Source organism: Pipistrellus kuhlii, unplaced genomic scaffold (assembly GCF_014108245.1).
Source record: "Pipistrellus kuhlii isolate mPipKuh1 unplaced genomic scaffold, mPipKuh1.p scaffold_m20_p_4, whole genome shotgun sequence".
NCBI lineage: Eukaryota > Metazoa > Chordata > Mammalia > Chiroptera > Vespertilionidae > Pipistrellus > Pipistrellus kuhlii.
The window spans coordinates 26589779-26607226 of record NW_023425540.1 but is presented as its reverse complement, the minus strand read 5'-3'; the positions used below and the strand labels follow the sequence as shown (position 1 = coordinate 26607226).

The 17448-nt window shown below is 37.9% G+C and overlaps 1 protein-coding gene across 6 annotated transcripts in view; it reads left to right on the top strand.

The window, feature by feature from the left end:
* The window catches only part of PDE4D (phosphodiesterase 4D), a 1149946-nt gene that overhangs the window by 900749 nt on the left and 231749 nt on the right, over positions 1-17448 (top strand). Inside the window, exon 1 of one of the 6 annotated variants that reach the window (XM_036410649.2) lies at positions 12985-13786. The exons of the other annotated variants lie outside the window; for them this stretch is intronic. Within the exon in view, the coding sequence (XP_036266542.1) occupies positions 13722-13786 (65 nt within the window). The 5' untranslated portion in view covers positions 12985-13721. Of the gene's footprint in view, positions 1-12984; positions 13787-17448 lie in introns of those variants that run through there. 6 annotated transcript variants of the gene reach the window in all.

Genomic DNA, 17448 nt, shown 5'->3' with positions numbered 1-17448 from the left:
TGGTGATTGCAGAGAATTCAGGCCTGCTATAAAATAAGGTTAGTAGGAGCCAAATTATTTGAAAAGCAAAATTATAAAGGTCATTTCTAGCGTTTTCTAGAGTTTTCTAGAAAAAATATTGAATAATGTGGGAAATAGGGCCATTTTAATATGTTGGGAATGCTATAAAGGTGTTAAACAGTCCTACCTAGACTACTACCCATTTGCAATCATTTATATTTTTTATTTTGTTGATATTGTAAATCACTGTAATTAGTTTTATTTCAGAATTATTATAAAGTAACTCTTAAGAAAAAGATTAACTATCTACAGAGAAGTCTGCAATTCAACAAAGAGTATAGCAGGTCCTGGGGGAATCTGATTCCAGGAAGAACTGTCCACTGAAAGAAGCCTTAGGTTTCATGGGATTGGGTGGGAGTGGTTTTCCATAATCTCACCCCATATGGAATAACCATCTTTCCTGAATGTAGAGTGGATTGAGGGATTATCTCTTCTAGCTCATTAGCCTTCAACTTTCCATAAGGCAACTTCTGCCTTAAGATTCAACTTTCCATAAGGCAACTTCCGCCTTAAGACTCAACTTCTTTGCAAAAACATCAGACAGAGCACTCTCTTTAAGAACACGGGGCACACACAAGAGGAGTTCTGAAAATCAGTTCTGTGTTGACACGTTTTTTCAGAGTTCACTGCATCTCTGGAATGATCAGGCTCTCTCCCCAGAAGAGCACAGATTGATATGCAAGGTCAGGTTAAATAGTGTCTAAGTCAGCTTTCCTGTCCCTTTCACGAGAGCTATCTGTTCCAGGGACAAAATTCAACTGTAAATATATTATACGTATGAAAATTGTTCTTGAGTAAGGAAAGAAAATGTCATTTTGAGAAAAGAATCAACATAGTAAAATTAAAATGTGTATTTTTCTTTCAAAAGTTATGGTTGAATAACACTTTTATTATACCTGAAGTCTGGTAGCTAAATGCTTGAAATATTTTTAAATTTAAATTTCTAGAATGAAAATAATAATTTCTAATTATTACAATGTCATGTCTACACACACAAACACATACACACATACACACACACACCAAAACTAACAACAACAACAAAAACCTGTGACCAGGGGTGATAAATTTACTCATTCTATCATCTTTATCTAACAATTTGCTTAAATGAATTTTAAAAAAATTATTCTGTTGAGATGCTGTTTGTAATGCTATTTATTTAGTTCTTGAGGTCTTAGTTTACCCCAGAAGATATTTGGCTCTTTTAATAGATAAATTTAAGTCCAAATTAAGGCCTCCAGCATGCTACTTAACCTCCTCTAGACCTGTTTCTTCAGTTGTTAGATGGAGGAGATCACAGCACCTCGCTCATTAATTTGTTTTAAATATATCTGAGATGGTATGTGCAGAGCATCTTACCCAGCGCCTGGCACTCAATGAGCACGCGCTGAGTGGAAATTCATCCTAATTTCAGATTCCTTCCTCTGAAGCCAACAGGCCTGAGTTCCAGTCTAGTTCTTCCACTCAACTAGCTAGGAAGCACTGTCTGTACCTCAGTTCCCACATCTGATAAATGGTTACAAAAGGCTTTATGTGTTTGATGTATAAAAGTAAATGTGCTAATATATGTAAAATATTTATGATAGCTCAAAATTGGTTCTTAGAGAACTGGCCAGAAAGTAGCCTTCCCACCCAGAGACACAGCCATCTGATTTATAGGCAGATGGGGACTGACCAGCAGATTTTATAGGATACCTTAAATGAACCCCCATTGTCTTGCCAAGATGTGGGAAAACTCTTCCAGAAAAGGCCATTCTTTCAACTGAGCTTCCAAAAAGTCCCCATTAGAATTTAAATACCCTATCTGGATTGACTAGCACATTGCCTAACAGCTTCTCCAGTTTAAGCCTGTTTCTCCTAAATACTTCAGAAAGAATCTTTCCCTCCTACCAGTAAACAATGATACTGGGGTCAGCTCAATGCCTGCCCAAGTGCATTTCTTACCCAGTTTCTTTTTCTTTTTTCTTTTTTTTTTTTGTATGACACTTTTTATTGTAAGGACATAGGAACTCTGTTTTGGTAAAGGAGATACCAAAAGTAGCTTTTAGGGATAGAGGCTTATGAAAAATAAGACAGGCAAGCCTCAATTTTTGAAATCTGATTTCAACCGTGAGGCCAATGCCACGAAAGGAACCTGGAAAAAAACTGTAGAAGGCTTTCTGCCACTGTTGAGCGGAGAAAAAGATGAATTCTGTTGTTAAGCAAGCACCCTGGGAGACAGATACTATGCTAGGTACTGGGAATACAAAAACAATAAACTCCACCCATGTTTTCAAGGAATGGACAGCATTATGGGGACTCGGATCACTTTCCCTTAGCCAGATGAGGAGGGGGTTCCATTGTGGCAGTCTGTGAGGAATTAGCACCAGAAGCCAGAGGCAGCTAGCTATATAGCAGGACTAGAGGATGAATTCTTTGTTAATTCCTGGCAAAGGAGAGGAGAGGAGAGGGAAGGAGAGGGGAGGGGAGGGGAGAGGGAATATGAATGAGAATGCTTCCAGTGAAGCATGCCCAAAGATCCAAAGTCATAGTTTGGGATTGCAAATGAGGCAACATCTCTTCTCATTTAATCCCAGAACAGCCCTGGGAGGAATGTAGTCACATATTGAATTGGAATTTTTGGACTGGAACCTGAATTCTTGTCCACCAATGTGGAAGAATGAATCCACAAACAGAAAGTAGCATAGCAAAGGTGGATATTTATTAAAGAACAAGTACAGACCCCAATGTGGGGAGAGAGAGAAAGAGTCCCACAGAATGGACTCCCACATGGGTTGAGGGAAAGGGTCTCATGGACTTCCTGTTTTCACGGTTTATAAAAGCTGCAAGTCCCTGTGTCCTGATATCCCCTCTGATTGGTCACTACAGCAACTCCTGAACTCAAAGGTCAAACCACATGTGATGCTCTTCTCCCTCTTTGTTCTTTTCTTTCTGGGCTTTCTTTCTTCTTCTTTATTTTGTAAATATAGACCTTTTGGCTACTTCCAGCTCCCTTGTCTTATGTAAATGCAACTGCTGTTGCTCCCTTTACCTGACTTCCTTGTGTTTTGGAGATGTACCTTCTCCCAATCTGTAGCCCTGTGTTTTTCCATGGACCCCAATTCTAAAAATCCACTAAGCCTGCCTATATACCCCTAAAATTCCTGTTTCAATATATTGTTTCATTTTATAGATTTCACTTTTTGAAGGTCACACAATCAAAATCAATGGGTGAACAATGGCCATGAAACTCTATAATTTCCATTATGTGCTGCCAAACATTGTAAGCACATTACACACAAGTAAAACATAATAATCAAAAAATAACCCAAGCTGTTCACAGATTGAATGAAGCCAAGACTAAACCCCTAAATTTGCCTTTGAGTTATTTGGCTGCTTGTGTTAAATTTTGAAGGGTGAGTAGGACGTTTGGTCTCAGAGAATGAGGTTAGAAAGTATAATATTCACTAGGCAAAGGAAACAGCCACAGCAGATTTGGGGCAAGGCATGTACAATCGTGTGGTTGCTGTTATAGGGTATGAAAAATTAGTTGTCAAGGGTAAGGCTAAAGGATAGATTGCATATTGTCATGAGCAAGGAAGCATCCCTAAAGAAGTCACACATTTGTGCTTTCCCACAATGCCAGGTTTATTAAGGGTGACCCCCCCCCAATCAGCCCTTCTGCCACTTCTGTTCCCCATCTCTGTCAGTAACCTGTCCAGGTTACTGACAGAGATGGGGAACAGAAGTGGTAGAAGGGAGCAGAGCAAGCTTCCAGCAGGAAGTCCAGTCACTGGCAGTGTCTGCAGATGGAGAGGCAGGTGTGGTCTGAATCCAGGCAGCTACAGTGGTGACATGCACCTGGTGAAGTGGAAGTCCAGCCAGGCTACCAGGGTCACCCGAGGTACAACCAAGCTCCAGCATCAAATGGTCGGAGCTCTGTGTTCATACAATCCTCAGTGGACAAAAGTCCCACACATATTAGTGTCCATATGGAGCCCTTATCCCAGTGTCCAGATTCATGGTTTTGGGTGTTTCAGGCTCCTCCCAAGGGAGTTCCCGTTACACCCCATTATCTCAGTCTTGACGTAGTTCTTGACACAATTGTCATGGCTGACAGTGACTCTCTATTGGATTGTCAAACATATTTAAAAGGTCTACTTGGTCTATACACATCCAAATGGTAGAAGTTTTTATTTAACACACACAAAAGGCTATAATTTATTCTATAAGGAATGGGAAGTTACCAAAGGTTTTTAAGTAGGGAATTTAACATTTGGGTCTTTGAAAGATAACCCAAAGACAATACAGAGAATAAAATTTAGATACGTAAGACATAAGGCAGGAAAACTGTTTACAATCTATTATCTAAACTGAGATTAAACACAAAACAATTATTTTTGATCAATGGATTATAGTAATACTAGTATTAGAGGCCCAGTGCACAAAATTCGTGCAAGAGTAGGCTTTCCTTTCCCCGGCTGCTGGCACCTGGGACCTGGGCTTCCCTCTGGCTACTGGCAGGCACCCAGGACCTAGGCTTCCCTCAAAACCCGGCTTTGTCCAGAAGATCATCCAGAAGGATGTCCAGAAGGATGTCTGGTCTAATTAGCATATTATGCTTTTATAATTATAGATACTTTTAAGTTTTAAACCTGTTATCCTCCACATTAATTAACTTTTCTTTTAAAACTTTTTTTTAAAATTTTTAGTGAGTTTAAAACTTGTTTTTAATAGTAGGTATTATTTTTGAGCCCTCATTATATGCCAAAGACTTTGCAAAGGTTTTATATGTCTCATTCAATCATCACAAAACTCTTTTGTATCTTCATTATATAGCTGAAGAAACTGAGGCTTAGAGAAGTTAAGTAAGTTGATAAACAACTAGGCATTAGTGGAGTCTGGATTTTCACCCACAGTCTGAACCCCAAAGTCTATATTTAAGCTGACCTTGTATACCTTCCCTAATTATTAGACATTGTCTCAAATAATAGAACTTTTACATTAAATAAAATTTATTTGGATCTTTATGACCCTGTTAACCAATGTCATCCCAATAAATTTAATTAAAATATATAAAGTGTACAATGTGATGATTTGATATGCCCATACATTGTGAAATGATTACCACAATCAGGTTAATTAATGCTTCCATTACCTTTTAGTTACAATTTGTGTGTGTGTGTGTTATATTATCAATAGTTTTAGGTATACAGCATAATGATTAGACATTTTTATAACTTATGATGTGATCACAGAACTTATTATTCTTATAACTAAAGACTTGTACACTTTGGCTATTGTTTCTCCATTTCTAACACCTGTCAGTCCTGAATACCATCATTCTACATTGTTTTGTAAGTTTGACATTTCTCTCTCTCTCTCTCTCTCTCTCTCGCTCTCGCTCTCGCTCTCGCTCTCACTCTCTCTCTCTCTCTCTCATATAAGTGAGGGTGTACAGTATCTGTCTTTCTCTGTCTGGCTTGTCCTCCAGGTTCATCTGTGTTGTCACAAGTAGCATATTTCCTTCTTTTTCATGGCTGGATAATATTCCACTATGTTTTTATACCACATCTTTATCTGCTCATCCATGGATGGACACTTAAGTTGTTTCCATATCGTGGTTACTGTGAAGAATGCTGCAATAAAATGGAAATGTAGATATCTCTTTGAGATATTGAATTCATTTCCTTTGGATATATACCCAGAAGTAGAATTGCTGGATCATATGGTAGTTTGATTTTCTATGATGTTTTCATAGTGGCTATACCAATTTATCTTCCCACCAATAGCCCCCAAGATTTCCCTTTTCTCCACATCTTCATCAGCATTTACCTCTTGTCTTTTTTATAAACATCATCAATTCAGGTATGAGATTATATCTCCTCTTAGTTTTCATTTGCATTTCCCTGGTAATTAGTGATGTTAAACACCTTTTTATGTACCTGTTAGCCATGGTCTTCTTTGGAAAAATATGTACTCTGGTCCTTTGCTCATTTTTTAATCATATAATTTGGGATTTGAGTTGGTTGGTGTGATGTTTTTTTTGTTGTTGTATTTTTTTTTTGCCATTGAGTCGTATGATTTCTTTATAATTTTGGAAATTAACATCTTGTCAAATATGTGATTTAAAAATATCTTCTCACAGGTTGTCTTTTTATTTTTTGATATTATAATTTATAATAAATAAATATAGTCATGTACTGCTTAATGACAGGGATATGTTCTGAGAAAAGCATTACTAGGTGATTTTGTCATTATGCTAATATTGTAGAGTACACTTACCCAAACCTACATGGTATAGCCTACTACACACTTAGGACATATGGTATAGCCTACTGTTCCTAGGCTGCAGGCCTGCAGAGCATGTTACTATACAAAACAACATGAGATTAAATCAAGCACAAGAGAAAATGATGCAATCAAGAGACTCAATAAACAAGAAATGTGTCAGACTGCTGCCAGCCTATCATAGCCTGCTGTTCAACAGCAAACTTTTATACGTTGAAAGAGTGCACTCTAAAATAACTTACAAATGTAATGTAATAAACACATAAACCAGAACATAGTCAATTATTACCAAGTATGTACTCTACATAATTATATATGCTCTACATTTTTTAATTCTACCTTTTAAAATGTTTTATTATGAACATTTTTAAATGCACAGAAGTGGAGAGTACAATGAACCTCCATGTACCCATCTCCCAGTTTCTGTGGCTGCTACATTTTGCTATATTGGTTTCCTCTGTCCTTCCCAATCCCTCTGCTTACATTTTAAAACAAATCCCAAATATCCTATTTCCCCCTTATACATCTCAACCATGCATCTCAACAACAGCACAATTAAGGTCATTTTCTTATACAATGCCAATGTAAAATTATAATAATAATTCATTTTTTTATCATCTAAAATCAACACCAAGTTTTCTTCATTGTCCAAATTATTTAGTACTTCAATCAGAATCTAAATATGCCAGTGTGATGAATTTACCGTACCCCTTTTAATCTCTAAAAGAGACTTGTAACAACCATATTTAGATTCTGTGCTATACTTTTTATGCAACCAGCAGGTTTGTTTACACCAGCACCAGCACAAACACCTGAGTAATGAATTGCCCCATGACCTCACTAAAAGATAGGGATTTTTCAGCTCCATTACAGTCTCATGAGACCATGGTCACATAAAGGTTATTATGTGGCACATCAATGTATTCATTAGTCATCAGATGACCAAACTATATTTCTCATCATTATTTGGTCTTTGTCCACTGGTTTCTGGCTCACTGCCAGAAACCCTTGGAATTTCCTGTGATAAGAGGCATAAAGATGTCCTTTGTTAAGTTGATATGATGACTTTCAGAAAGCCCTTAGATAACAAGAGAGGCAATTGCCTGCCTGAGGAATCAATAATGTGATTAGGGGGTTGGGACCCTCAGCCCCAAATCCTACAGGAACTCTGGGGAAGAAAGAGGAACTGAATCAATCCCCAGTGGTCAATGATTTAGTCAGTCATACCTGTCATGAAGCCTCCATTAAAAATCCAAGAGGATGGGGTTCAGAGAGCTGTATGGTTGGTGAACATGTGAAAAGAGGGGAGGGACAGTGACATTCTAGGAGAGAGCTGGAAACTCCATGTCCTTTTCTGATACCTTCCTATGCATCTTTTCCATCTGCTTGTTACTGAATTATATCCTTTTATATAATCGTAATCTAGCAAGCCAATGGGTTTTCTAAATTTTGTGAGCCAGCCAAAAATAAATGGAACACAAGGAGGGGGTCAAGGGAACCTCTCATTTATAGTCAGTCTGTCAGAAGCACAGGTAACAACCTGGATTTGCAACTAGTATCTGAAGGGGGTAGGAGGAGGGGCAATCTTTTGTGACTGAGAGCTTACCCTATGGAATCTGATACTATTTTTGGATAATGTCAGGTTGGGTTGAATTCTCAGATATCCTGCTGGTGTCCAAGAATCGCTTGTTGGTTTGGGGATCCCTTGTTCCCCACATTGGATTGGGTGAAGAACCTCAAATAATTTTGTTGATAGTTTCCTTTGTTATGCAGAAGCTTTTTAGTTTCATGCAAATATTCAAAGTAATACCTATTAAAATTGCAATGACATTTTTTACAGAAATTATAAAAGGCCATGAATAGTCAAAACAATCTTGAGAAAGGTGGACAAAGCTGGAGACATCACATTTCCTGATTTGCAACTATATTACAAAGCTCTAGTAATAAAAAACAGTATGGTACCGACTCAAAAGCAGACAGGCCTGTAGATCAAAGGAACAAAATAGAGAACCCAGAAAAAAAACAAAAAAACATGTTTATATGAGCAACTGATCTTCAACAAGGACACCAAGAACATATGATAGGGTAAGAATAGGCTCTTCCACAGTAGTGTTGGGAAAACTGGATAGCCACATGGAAAAGAAGGAAACTATACCCCTATTTTATGCCACTCCTAAAAAGTAACTTCAAATAGGTTAAAGATATTATAAATGGCTATAAGCCCTGAAACCATAAAATTCTTTGAGGAAACTAGGGAAAAGATGTTTGACTTTGATCTTGACAGTAATTTTTTTGGACATAACACCCAAAGGCAGACAACAAAAGCAAAATTAAACAGAGGGGTTACATCAAAATTGTGACAACTATTATTTTAACTTGACATTTTACAAAAGAGGTTGAAAACCTGAAGGTTAGAAGCCTTCAAAATATTACTCTGGGCTTTTCCTCAGAAATTAAGGAGTTTACCTCCAAGGAGGTTCATGCCTATAGGAAAGTCCTTGAGGCCAGTTATATATTATACTTAGCTAGTATAATAAGATAAAAGAAGATGCTTGAAGGAAAATATATTATTCCTCAATAACAAGAAAATGTTCTATAATTATTCAAAGTAACTTGTTCTTTTTCTTTTTTTAATATAATATTTTTATTGACTTCAGAGAGGAATGGAGAGAGTGAGAGAGATAGAAACATCAATGATGAGAGAGAATCATTGATTGGGGATCAAGCCTGCTATAGGACATGTGCCCTTGACCAGAATTGAACCCAGGACCCTTCAGTCCACAGGCCGACTCTCTAGCCACTGAACCATGCTGGCTAGGGCCAAAGTGACTTGTCCTTGTTAATGTTAGAGTACAATGTAGAATACCAGGAAACTAAAAAATAATTGCAATTCCATGTTCATTTTTCCTAAAAGTTATTTGAAATATCTATAATACTGAATTTAAGCACATTTGATGGGTATGAATATTTTATTGGTTTATGACATGGTTCTCAAAAATCTGCTCATGACTAATTAAAAGGTGTAGAGTATCTCTTGTAAACTGAAAATAAGATAGATTTGAAAGAGGGCAGAGCATTTCAAAATAATAAAGTTATCTTTAAAAATTATATTATTTAAATTTGGCTGCAGTGGCTCAGTGGTTGAACATCGACCTATGAACCAATGTATAGAGCGCCAGCCTGTGGATTGAAGGATCCCGGGTTCAACTCCAGTCAAAAGCACATGCCCAGATTGTAGTCTTAATCCCCAATGTGGGGTGTGCAAGAGGCAGCTTGATCAATGATTCTCTCTAATCATTGATGTTTCTCTCTCTCTCCTGCTCCCTTCCTCTCTGAGATCAATAAAAACATATTTTAAAAAGAAGTTATATCATTTAAGTACGAGCCATTGAAGAAAAAATGTCAAGTAAGTAAGAGTATAGATGGTATGCCAATATGGCAAAACGGCAGATGTCATGACCAAATGACTAAAGTTCAGGAAACATCATGTGACATAGTGGTTTGATTCAATAAATTATATGCAGATGGATAAATAAGTAGAACAAATTGATGTTTTTCTCTTTCCCTCCTCTCCCTGTAAGATCAATAAATAAATAAAAAATAAAACAAAACAAAAAGAAATGCTGTGGTGACAATAGTCAAATAGAAGTTTATACAGCATAACACAATGCAATAGATCAAGGGAATGCTACCCATAAATAGCAGCTCTGGGTCAAAAGCATGTTCTTCAAAGTCCTCCAGACCAGGGCCACATGGCTCCTGAAGTCCAGCCCCCGGGGTCCCTGCTTCCTTGTCAGCCTGCACACCGTGGTATACTGTGTACTGAGAGGAATGTGGAGGGCAGTGCCTTATCTGCTCCACTCTGAGCAGCTTTTCAAAGGGGAAAAAAAAGCACATGACACAGATTACAAAATATTATTTCAGAAATGTCCGTGTGAAAAATTGCCTTTGAGTGGAGAAAACACTGTAATATTGAATAAGTACTCTTTGTGTTGTTTTTTATTCTATCACTACCTTCACTATTAGGAGAAGAAGCAACATGTTACAAACTTAAATCTTAATGGTCTGCTAATACTGGTCGTCTTTTTCTGTAATAGCAAACTCGATGTACTGATCCAAGAAGCTTTGAGTATTCTGGTGCGGGCGAAAGGAGCCGCACGCTAACCCGGCAGGCAAGCTCGGGGGAGGCCGGCGTGTCAGTCTTACACACTCAGAGACCTAAAGTAGCCACAAAAGATGGTCTGAAAATTAAATATTTAACTACAAGCAGGTTATAGTGAGTAGTCATGTCCTAGGCCAATATTTTTCTTGACAAGATCAACTTTACTGAGTCCATTTGCCTTTTTGCCTCTAAGATAACATAGTGTGAGATGTCTGGGTAACTTATAACTTCCTTTTTACCCAGGACTCCTCAGGTCACAACAAATGGCACCTGGACATTCCCTCATTGTTACTGTTATCAAGTTAATTGTCAACTGTTAATTATGTGTAGTTAAGTATCCTGTACCCATCTCTGTAAAAGAAGCTCATGCCCATCATTTCACTTTTTACCCTATCCCAGAGGTTTCCCCGCTTTGCTGTGTCCCACCTCCCTAATCTATCACCAATGAATTTCATGTAACTCACCTACGTCCCTTTCCTTTGATTGCAATGTATAAATATAGAAACGTAACCCGCCATTCTCCGGAGCATTATCTCAATTCATTGAGGTTCGGCTTCCCGGCATATGTGGACAGTTTGGCTCAAATAAATTCACAAAAATTCTTTTCAGGTCTGAATAGAATGGTATCACTGGTTAGTTGCATACAGCATCAGATTCCCCACAGAAACTTGTTTTCTTTGAGGACAGAAGTGATATTTTAGTATTTCTGGGACTGTTATACTGAGTTCAGGAGAGACCCAATTAATTTTCAGAGGTAGTAGATTCTTGGAATGCATGGAACATTGAGCAAGTAAGAAACAGCGCTCCAGGCAGCACTTACCTCTTCTGCATATGTGACAGTGAAGGGAGTGGCTATGAACTAAGTAATCTCACTGGGACAGAGAGCCTTGTGGGGGATGGTAAAACACAGGGCTGATTATTTCAGGAGAGTTCAACGCATAATATTCAGACATTACATTCTGTGACCATTGTCTTTTTTATTTCTTTTTCTTGAAATAGCAACATTGCATTCTGTGATCACTGTCATTGTTTCCCCCTGACATAGCAACCTTACACAGAAGAGACCAGTGCTCCACATAAGTAATGGTAATTGCTTTACTTTTATTCAGTTTGTTTTTTATTCCTTTCCCCTTGTTAAAAATGCAGGAAGAAAATAAGAGAAACCTCCTCCCATGAGCCGCCTCCCCCTCCGACATGAGTAGTCTCACAAACCTTTCTCTGAATTCCTCAAAATATGTGACTGTTAACCCGCCTTCCAGTGCCGTCAATAAAAATGTAACAGTACTAAAGGGAATGGGCTGTTACGGAAACCAGTTGATTGGCATGTACCTCCAGAGGCCTGGGGGCCATTGCGAAGAGATGAAATCACAAATGCACCTTGACGCATGACCAAAGGGGAGTTGAAGGGTTTGCTGTGATAAGCAGCCAGAGCCTCTGGCGGGATGCCTCATGACATTAGTTTTCCAAGCCCTTTGGGTGGGACACAACTGCACTCCAACATCCTGCCTACAAATGCTAAATAAATACGAAGTCCACGTCAGACTAGAACACCAGCGTACTAACTCATGTCATTTGAGGGATCAGAACACTTTATTTTCGCTTGACAATTCACATCCCAAATAACTGAAGTTGACACACCCAGATGAATATATCTCCTTTGTACACATGTCCAAAGGGATAGCCAGGGTGGTCAAATGTGCCTTCTCTTAGGAGCAGTTGTATTCAGCTTGGACTATGTCTACCGAAACAGAACAGCTTTTATTTCAGATGTAGGAGGTAAGGCGGGGATGGGTCTTCACAATAAGAGACGTTAAGGTGAAATGGTGTGAGCTTCATTTCTCACTGAAGAGCTTAGTTAGGAATTAGCAGGCCCAGGGTCCTGGTGTATAGAAATCAATGCGATTTGCATATGATTGTCAAAAAGAAATGATTTAGAAAGCCTTGTGCAAAGGAACAAGCTTAGTACATGCAGCCACTTGTCCACCAATAATGCATTAAGTTTTCCTGTTTAAACATTCTGCCCAACCTGATGCCATGATGCCTGCTACAATGTTGACTTTTTAAGAGGCAATTTGACTCTCTACAAAGAGCCCCCACAGCAAGGCATTTCATTCACTGTGCTCCAAATGTATCCTCAAGTTCTCTCAACTCTGCTCTGACAAAGAATTTAAGACTTCAATACAGGACTTTGAAAAAATTACTTTTTTTTTTCTTTTATTTTCTTTTTTTTTTTTTTTTTTTTTTGCAAGAGGGTAATTAGCAAACAACTCCATGGCAAAGGGGTGTGTTCCTTTGTATAGGTGCTCCGTGATTCTTATCCTGAATAACACAGACACCTCATTTCCCAGAGGAGGACATGGTTTTATACGTTTTAAGAGAGGTCTGCTTGGCTGGTCTCTGGCTGGTCTGTCGCTCTGCTTTGTAAGTTTCAGCAATTCAGGAGAAGGCGGGGCTGGGCGCTCTGGTTGGTGTATTTTTTTTTTTTTTTCCTCTCTCACTTCCCTGCGGTGTTTTGAACTGCCTTCCTACAGACGTCATACAACCCTTGAAGAATAGTTTCTTCCTGGCGAGATTGAGATTGAATGATAGTCCTCATTCACAAAGGCTTGGAGTCAGGTTGCAAGCAGGGGACGCGACTGAAATTCCACTCCCAGGTGAAGCCCTGGCCCGCGGGCGAGGTGCGGAGCTGTGTCCCCGGGCTGCCTGCTGGGCTCCTCAGAGAGCAGTGCTTTCCTGCGGTCTCCCCGAAATGGAACTTCCCTGACAGCTCTCCGGTGCTAGTGGACTTGGCGGTTCTTTCCTTTTCCTTTCCCTCTACCTGAGGGCTTTCAGAAGGTCGGGGAACTTTAAGCAATGCTGCGATGGATCTGCAAAAATAAAAGGCAAGATCAAACGGCTCTTGGACTGTGCTGGTCTCCCTTGTGACCAGATGAAGAATAGATTCGAACTGCAGTTCCTCCCTTGGCGATGCAAACAGAAAAAAGAACTGTCACTTCCGAACAGCCTGGCGCTGGAGTGAATTCGGTGAGAAAGAGGGAAGGACTCCGATGTCTTGGAAGCTTCCTTATGTCCCGGCCTGGGGGCAGGCACTGGGCTCCCACAAGCCTGGGTTTCTTCAAGCAGCCTCCCTGGAAAGTGGATTATAGTGGTGAAAAGACAGCTGAACTGTGTTAATCAGAAGACTTTTCTCTTTTTGTTCCTTTTTATCTTTTTTTTTTCCTTTTTCAAAATGAGTATTATTATGAAGCCAAGGTCCCGGTCTACAAGTTCCCTGAAGACGACAGAGGCAGTCTGGTAACATGCTTTTCTCTTCTCTCTCCCAGTCTTCCCTTTTTACGATTGACGTAATACTTGAATATTTAGTAATTGCTGACGAGTTTCGAGAACTAGGTTTGATGCAAAAGCTTTGTGAGAGAGAGCGTGGTGGTGTTGGTGACAGTTTGTGCTCTGCTCTGTGCCCAGTTTGTCAGCTCGAAAAACAGGGGTGCTCATAGTTTTAACTCCATGTGAACTGGAGAGATTCATCTGGTGATCATCTTTAGAGGAGGAAAGAAACTTGCAAATAGGTTGGAAGTTTATAAATGAAAACTTACTTTCACTGTCTGAGTTGGTTGCTTAATTTCTCACCTTTGCAAGCACTTTGGTAGTTGACTGTCTTTGTCATTTTTCTTTAGAAATGATACACCTTGGCTTTTAGCACAGTAGTGAAATTAATTTAGAGAAATGAATCATGTTACATATGTTAATCATATGACCAACCCAAATTTAACAATGTGGCTAAATAAAACATTTCTCTATAACAGGAATCAAATGTTTTATTTTGTCAATAATATTTACTGGTAACTATGTGTTTTTGGTAATTTTAGTGTTTTCACCTTAGTGAAAAGTATATTAATTTCAATGTATTCTAATATGTTATTGCACAGTTTCCCCTATATTGACCTGATATGCTTGTAAGCATATGGCCCTCAGGGAACATTTTTCCAACAAAGTAACTTTTGTGTCTAAAATAGCTATTTACAGCATACTTTTATTGCTCTTTCAGAGGTTAATCTTATATTATCTTAGTGATTGTAAATAGCTAAGATTACCTCTTTGAAGTGGCAGTAATCATGCTTCAGTTGAGGGAAATAAAAGCATGGTTGAGAGCAGGTGGTTGGGGATAAGATGGAAGCAGAAGCAAAGTATTCTATATTTATGAGCAGCTAAACTCACATATAAATACTCAACATTTTTGCATAAGGAATTTAGCACAGACTTATGTGGTTACTATACTGGTGTTTTACAGTGGCCTAGAATCAAGAATTGTCCCTTCAATACTATTGTATTTCTGTGAGCTTTAATAAATTATAGATGTAAATATTATCTCTTAAGTCACTTATGATTCTTTATAAAAGAGTATATATAATAAGGTCCTCCCTGAGTTTATTTAAAGAAAAATGTGTATGGTTCTTTTATGTCAAACAATAAATACTGGGAAATACTTAGAATCATTATATTCATTACCATATCGTATAACTCTAACATAAATGGGTAATCAAAATTTATAAAATAAATGAATTTTATTTATTTGTGATTTCTATCCTTCCTGTGTGAGAATAGGATTTGATGCTTGAATAAAGAGTATTTAGCCAACCTATTTTTCTTTTCGCCTAAAGTGTTGGAAAACTAATTTTTAAATTCAGGGTTCAATGGGCAATAATTTAGTTCAAGAGACTAGTAACATTGACATCCTCTACTCCTCTGAGATTGTCATAGTCCATTTTTATCCACAACTATTCTACTGTGTTATTCAAAACTGTGTAAACTATTTTCATAAGTAAATAGGGCCAAAATTTACAATACATTTTTTAAATATTGATATATGAATGTGTATATTGTTACATTTAATTTTATATATTTTGTGTAGTGTTGGGGTCAAAGTGTTTTTTATGTAAGGAATAAATGTCTCTCTTTATGCTAATGATTTCTAGATTTAACTGTATACTACAGAAACCTCTCCCATTGTTAATCTTACATGTGCCTTATTAATAATATAATGGATTGGGCATATCACTGCTGCCTCTAAATTGTTTGGCCTGAGGTTGTAATTGCTATGATTACAGTTTTACTATTTTATTATCTCTTCTGTCATTCAAATACTTTATACACGTTTATTTATATTTATAGTAAAATCTATAGAGATGATAGATTAGGAATATAGAGGAAATTATATATATATATATATATATATATATATATTATAAATAGACATATATTATATATGTATGTATTTCACTTACATATATATTTATTTACTCAATAAAAACAAATAAAAGTAACTCCTTCTCTCCCTGTGCCTTTGCACATACAGGACCCAGAGAGCTCATGGGACAATGACTTCTCCTGACCACTTTTTCTGTTTTAACTTAACCACCCATTTCCCCCAACCTCCATTTCTTTTCAAATGCCAAATCTGCTTCATCCTTTAACAGTTGACTTTCCATGAGAAAGATCTACTAATTTGCCATTTATTCCTTTACTCGATGAGTTAATTTTATTTTGGACTTTAGAATACTTTGGGACCTATCTTTTGGCTTTATCATCTTATGTAAATCTATTTTCTGCTCCATTGGCCCACTTTCTCCAAAACTGTCTACTTTCCTTCACACGCCTCCAAGCCAGATGCTACCTTTGGAAGTTTGCTAACTGGCTTCTGTAAGGATGCAGTGCTCTAGATTAGTTGTCCTTTACATTTTCCCATCTGCCTCTCTTCAATCAACATCAGAAAAATCAATCCACACTAACTTATCCACAGCCCTGATTAAATCCCTATAAAGTTATAACTTTTTTATCACTTTAAAACTATCTTGTGACTGTATCTAAATGTGTTAAAATGTTTGTTTAGCTATTGAGTGATTGAAGAAATAAATTGGAGTTGTTGTGTTAGAGGTCGGATTTCCTATGAAGGTTGGGCTGATGCTGGATGTTAAAAATGGCTATTTGATAGACTTGTAGTTTTGGCCTCTGGGCCAGTGTGTTCTGTGCTGGTAGAAAATAAGGTCATCTGTTCCTGTTATAGAGAAATAAAGAGCAAAAGGTCAATGCCTCCTAGTTTTGAATAGATCATCTTTCCAGTTATGTTAGTTAGCAAGTTTAACTTTGTTCTCTGCAGGCTCTGTAAGGCTTTGTATTAGGTTTCATCGGGTTTTAAGTCACCTTTGAAACATTGTATCCTGTATGTTTTATCTTGGAGGCTTTTGTAAAAGGGAAAATGGAATTTGCATGCTTTCAGCCTATCCAACATGCATGGTGACTTTCTTAAGAAAGTGACTGCTTTCAAGCTTGGTTCAGAGTTTTTACCATGTGGTGATTTTTTTCCTACCCTATTACCTAAGTTTGTGTCAAAGCTGTTACATAATAGATCTAGAGTTGCATAGTGTTTAGAAGTGGTTAAGATACCTTGAGAATTTAAAATATAACTAGGGATGCACAGAGTGGATTCCGGGTAGTTTTACTCTTTAAAGTTGTAAATTATGAGATTCCCCTGAAAAAGCCTTTTGTCCACTCTACTTTCAACTTGCTGTGTCTGAGGCCACCCAGTTTCTCTATAGCACATGTGTCAAACACAAGGCCCGCGGGCCAAATCCATCCCGCCAGGCCTTGCAATGTGGCCCGCACCGCGCTGTCATCACTGCACTCTGCTGCGTTTCCATCACAATGACAGTTTATGACTGTTCAGTAAACCATTCGGCCCGGGATTTAGGCTGGATTTTAGATTTTGGCCCCTTCTCTGATTGAGTTCGACACCCCTGCTCTATAGCCAGGTCTACTCTCCAGTAAAATAAAAGATTGGTGAACTTCAAACATGTTTTTTCAATGGAGTGCTTTCCACAAGTGAAATGCTAATATAAATGACTATATACAAAAGACTTAAAATTATCTGTGAATGTGATATGCAGATAATTTTAAAACAT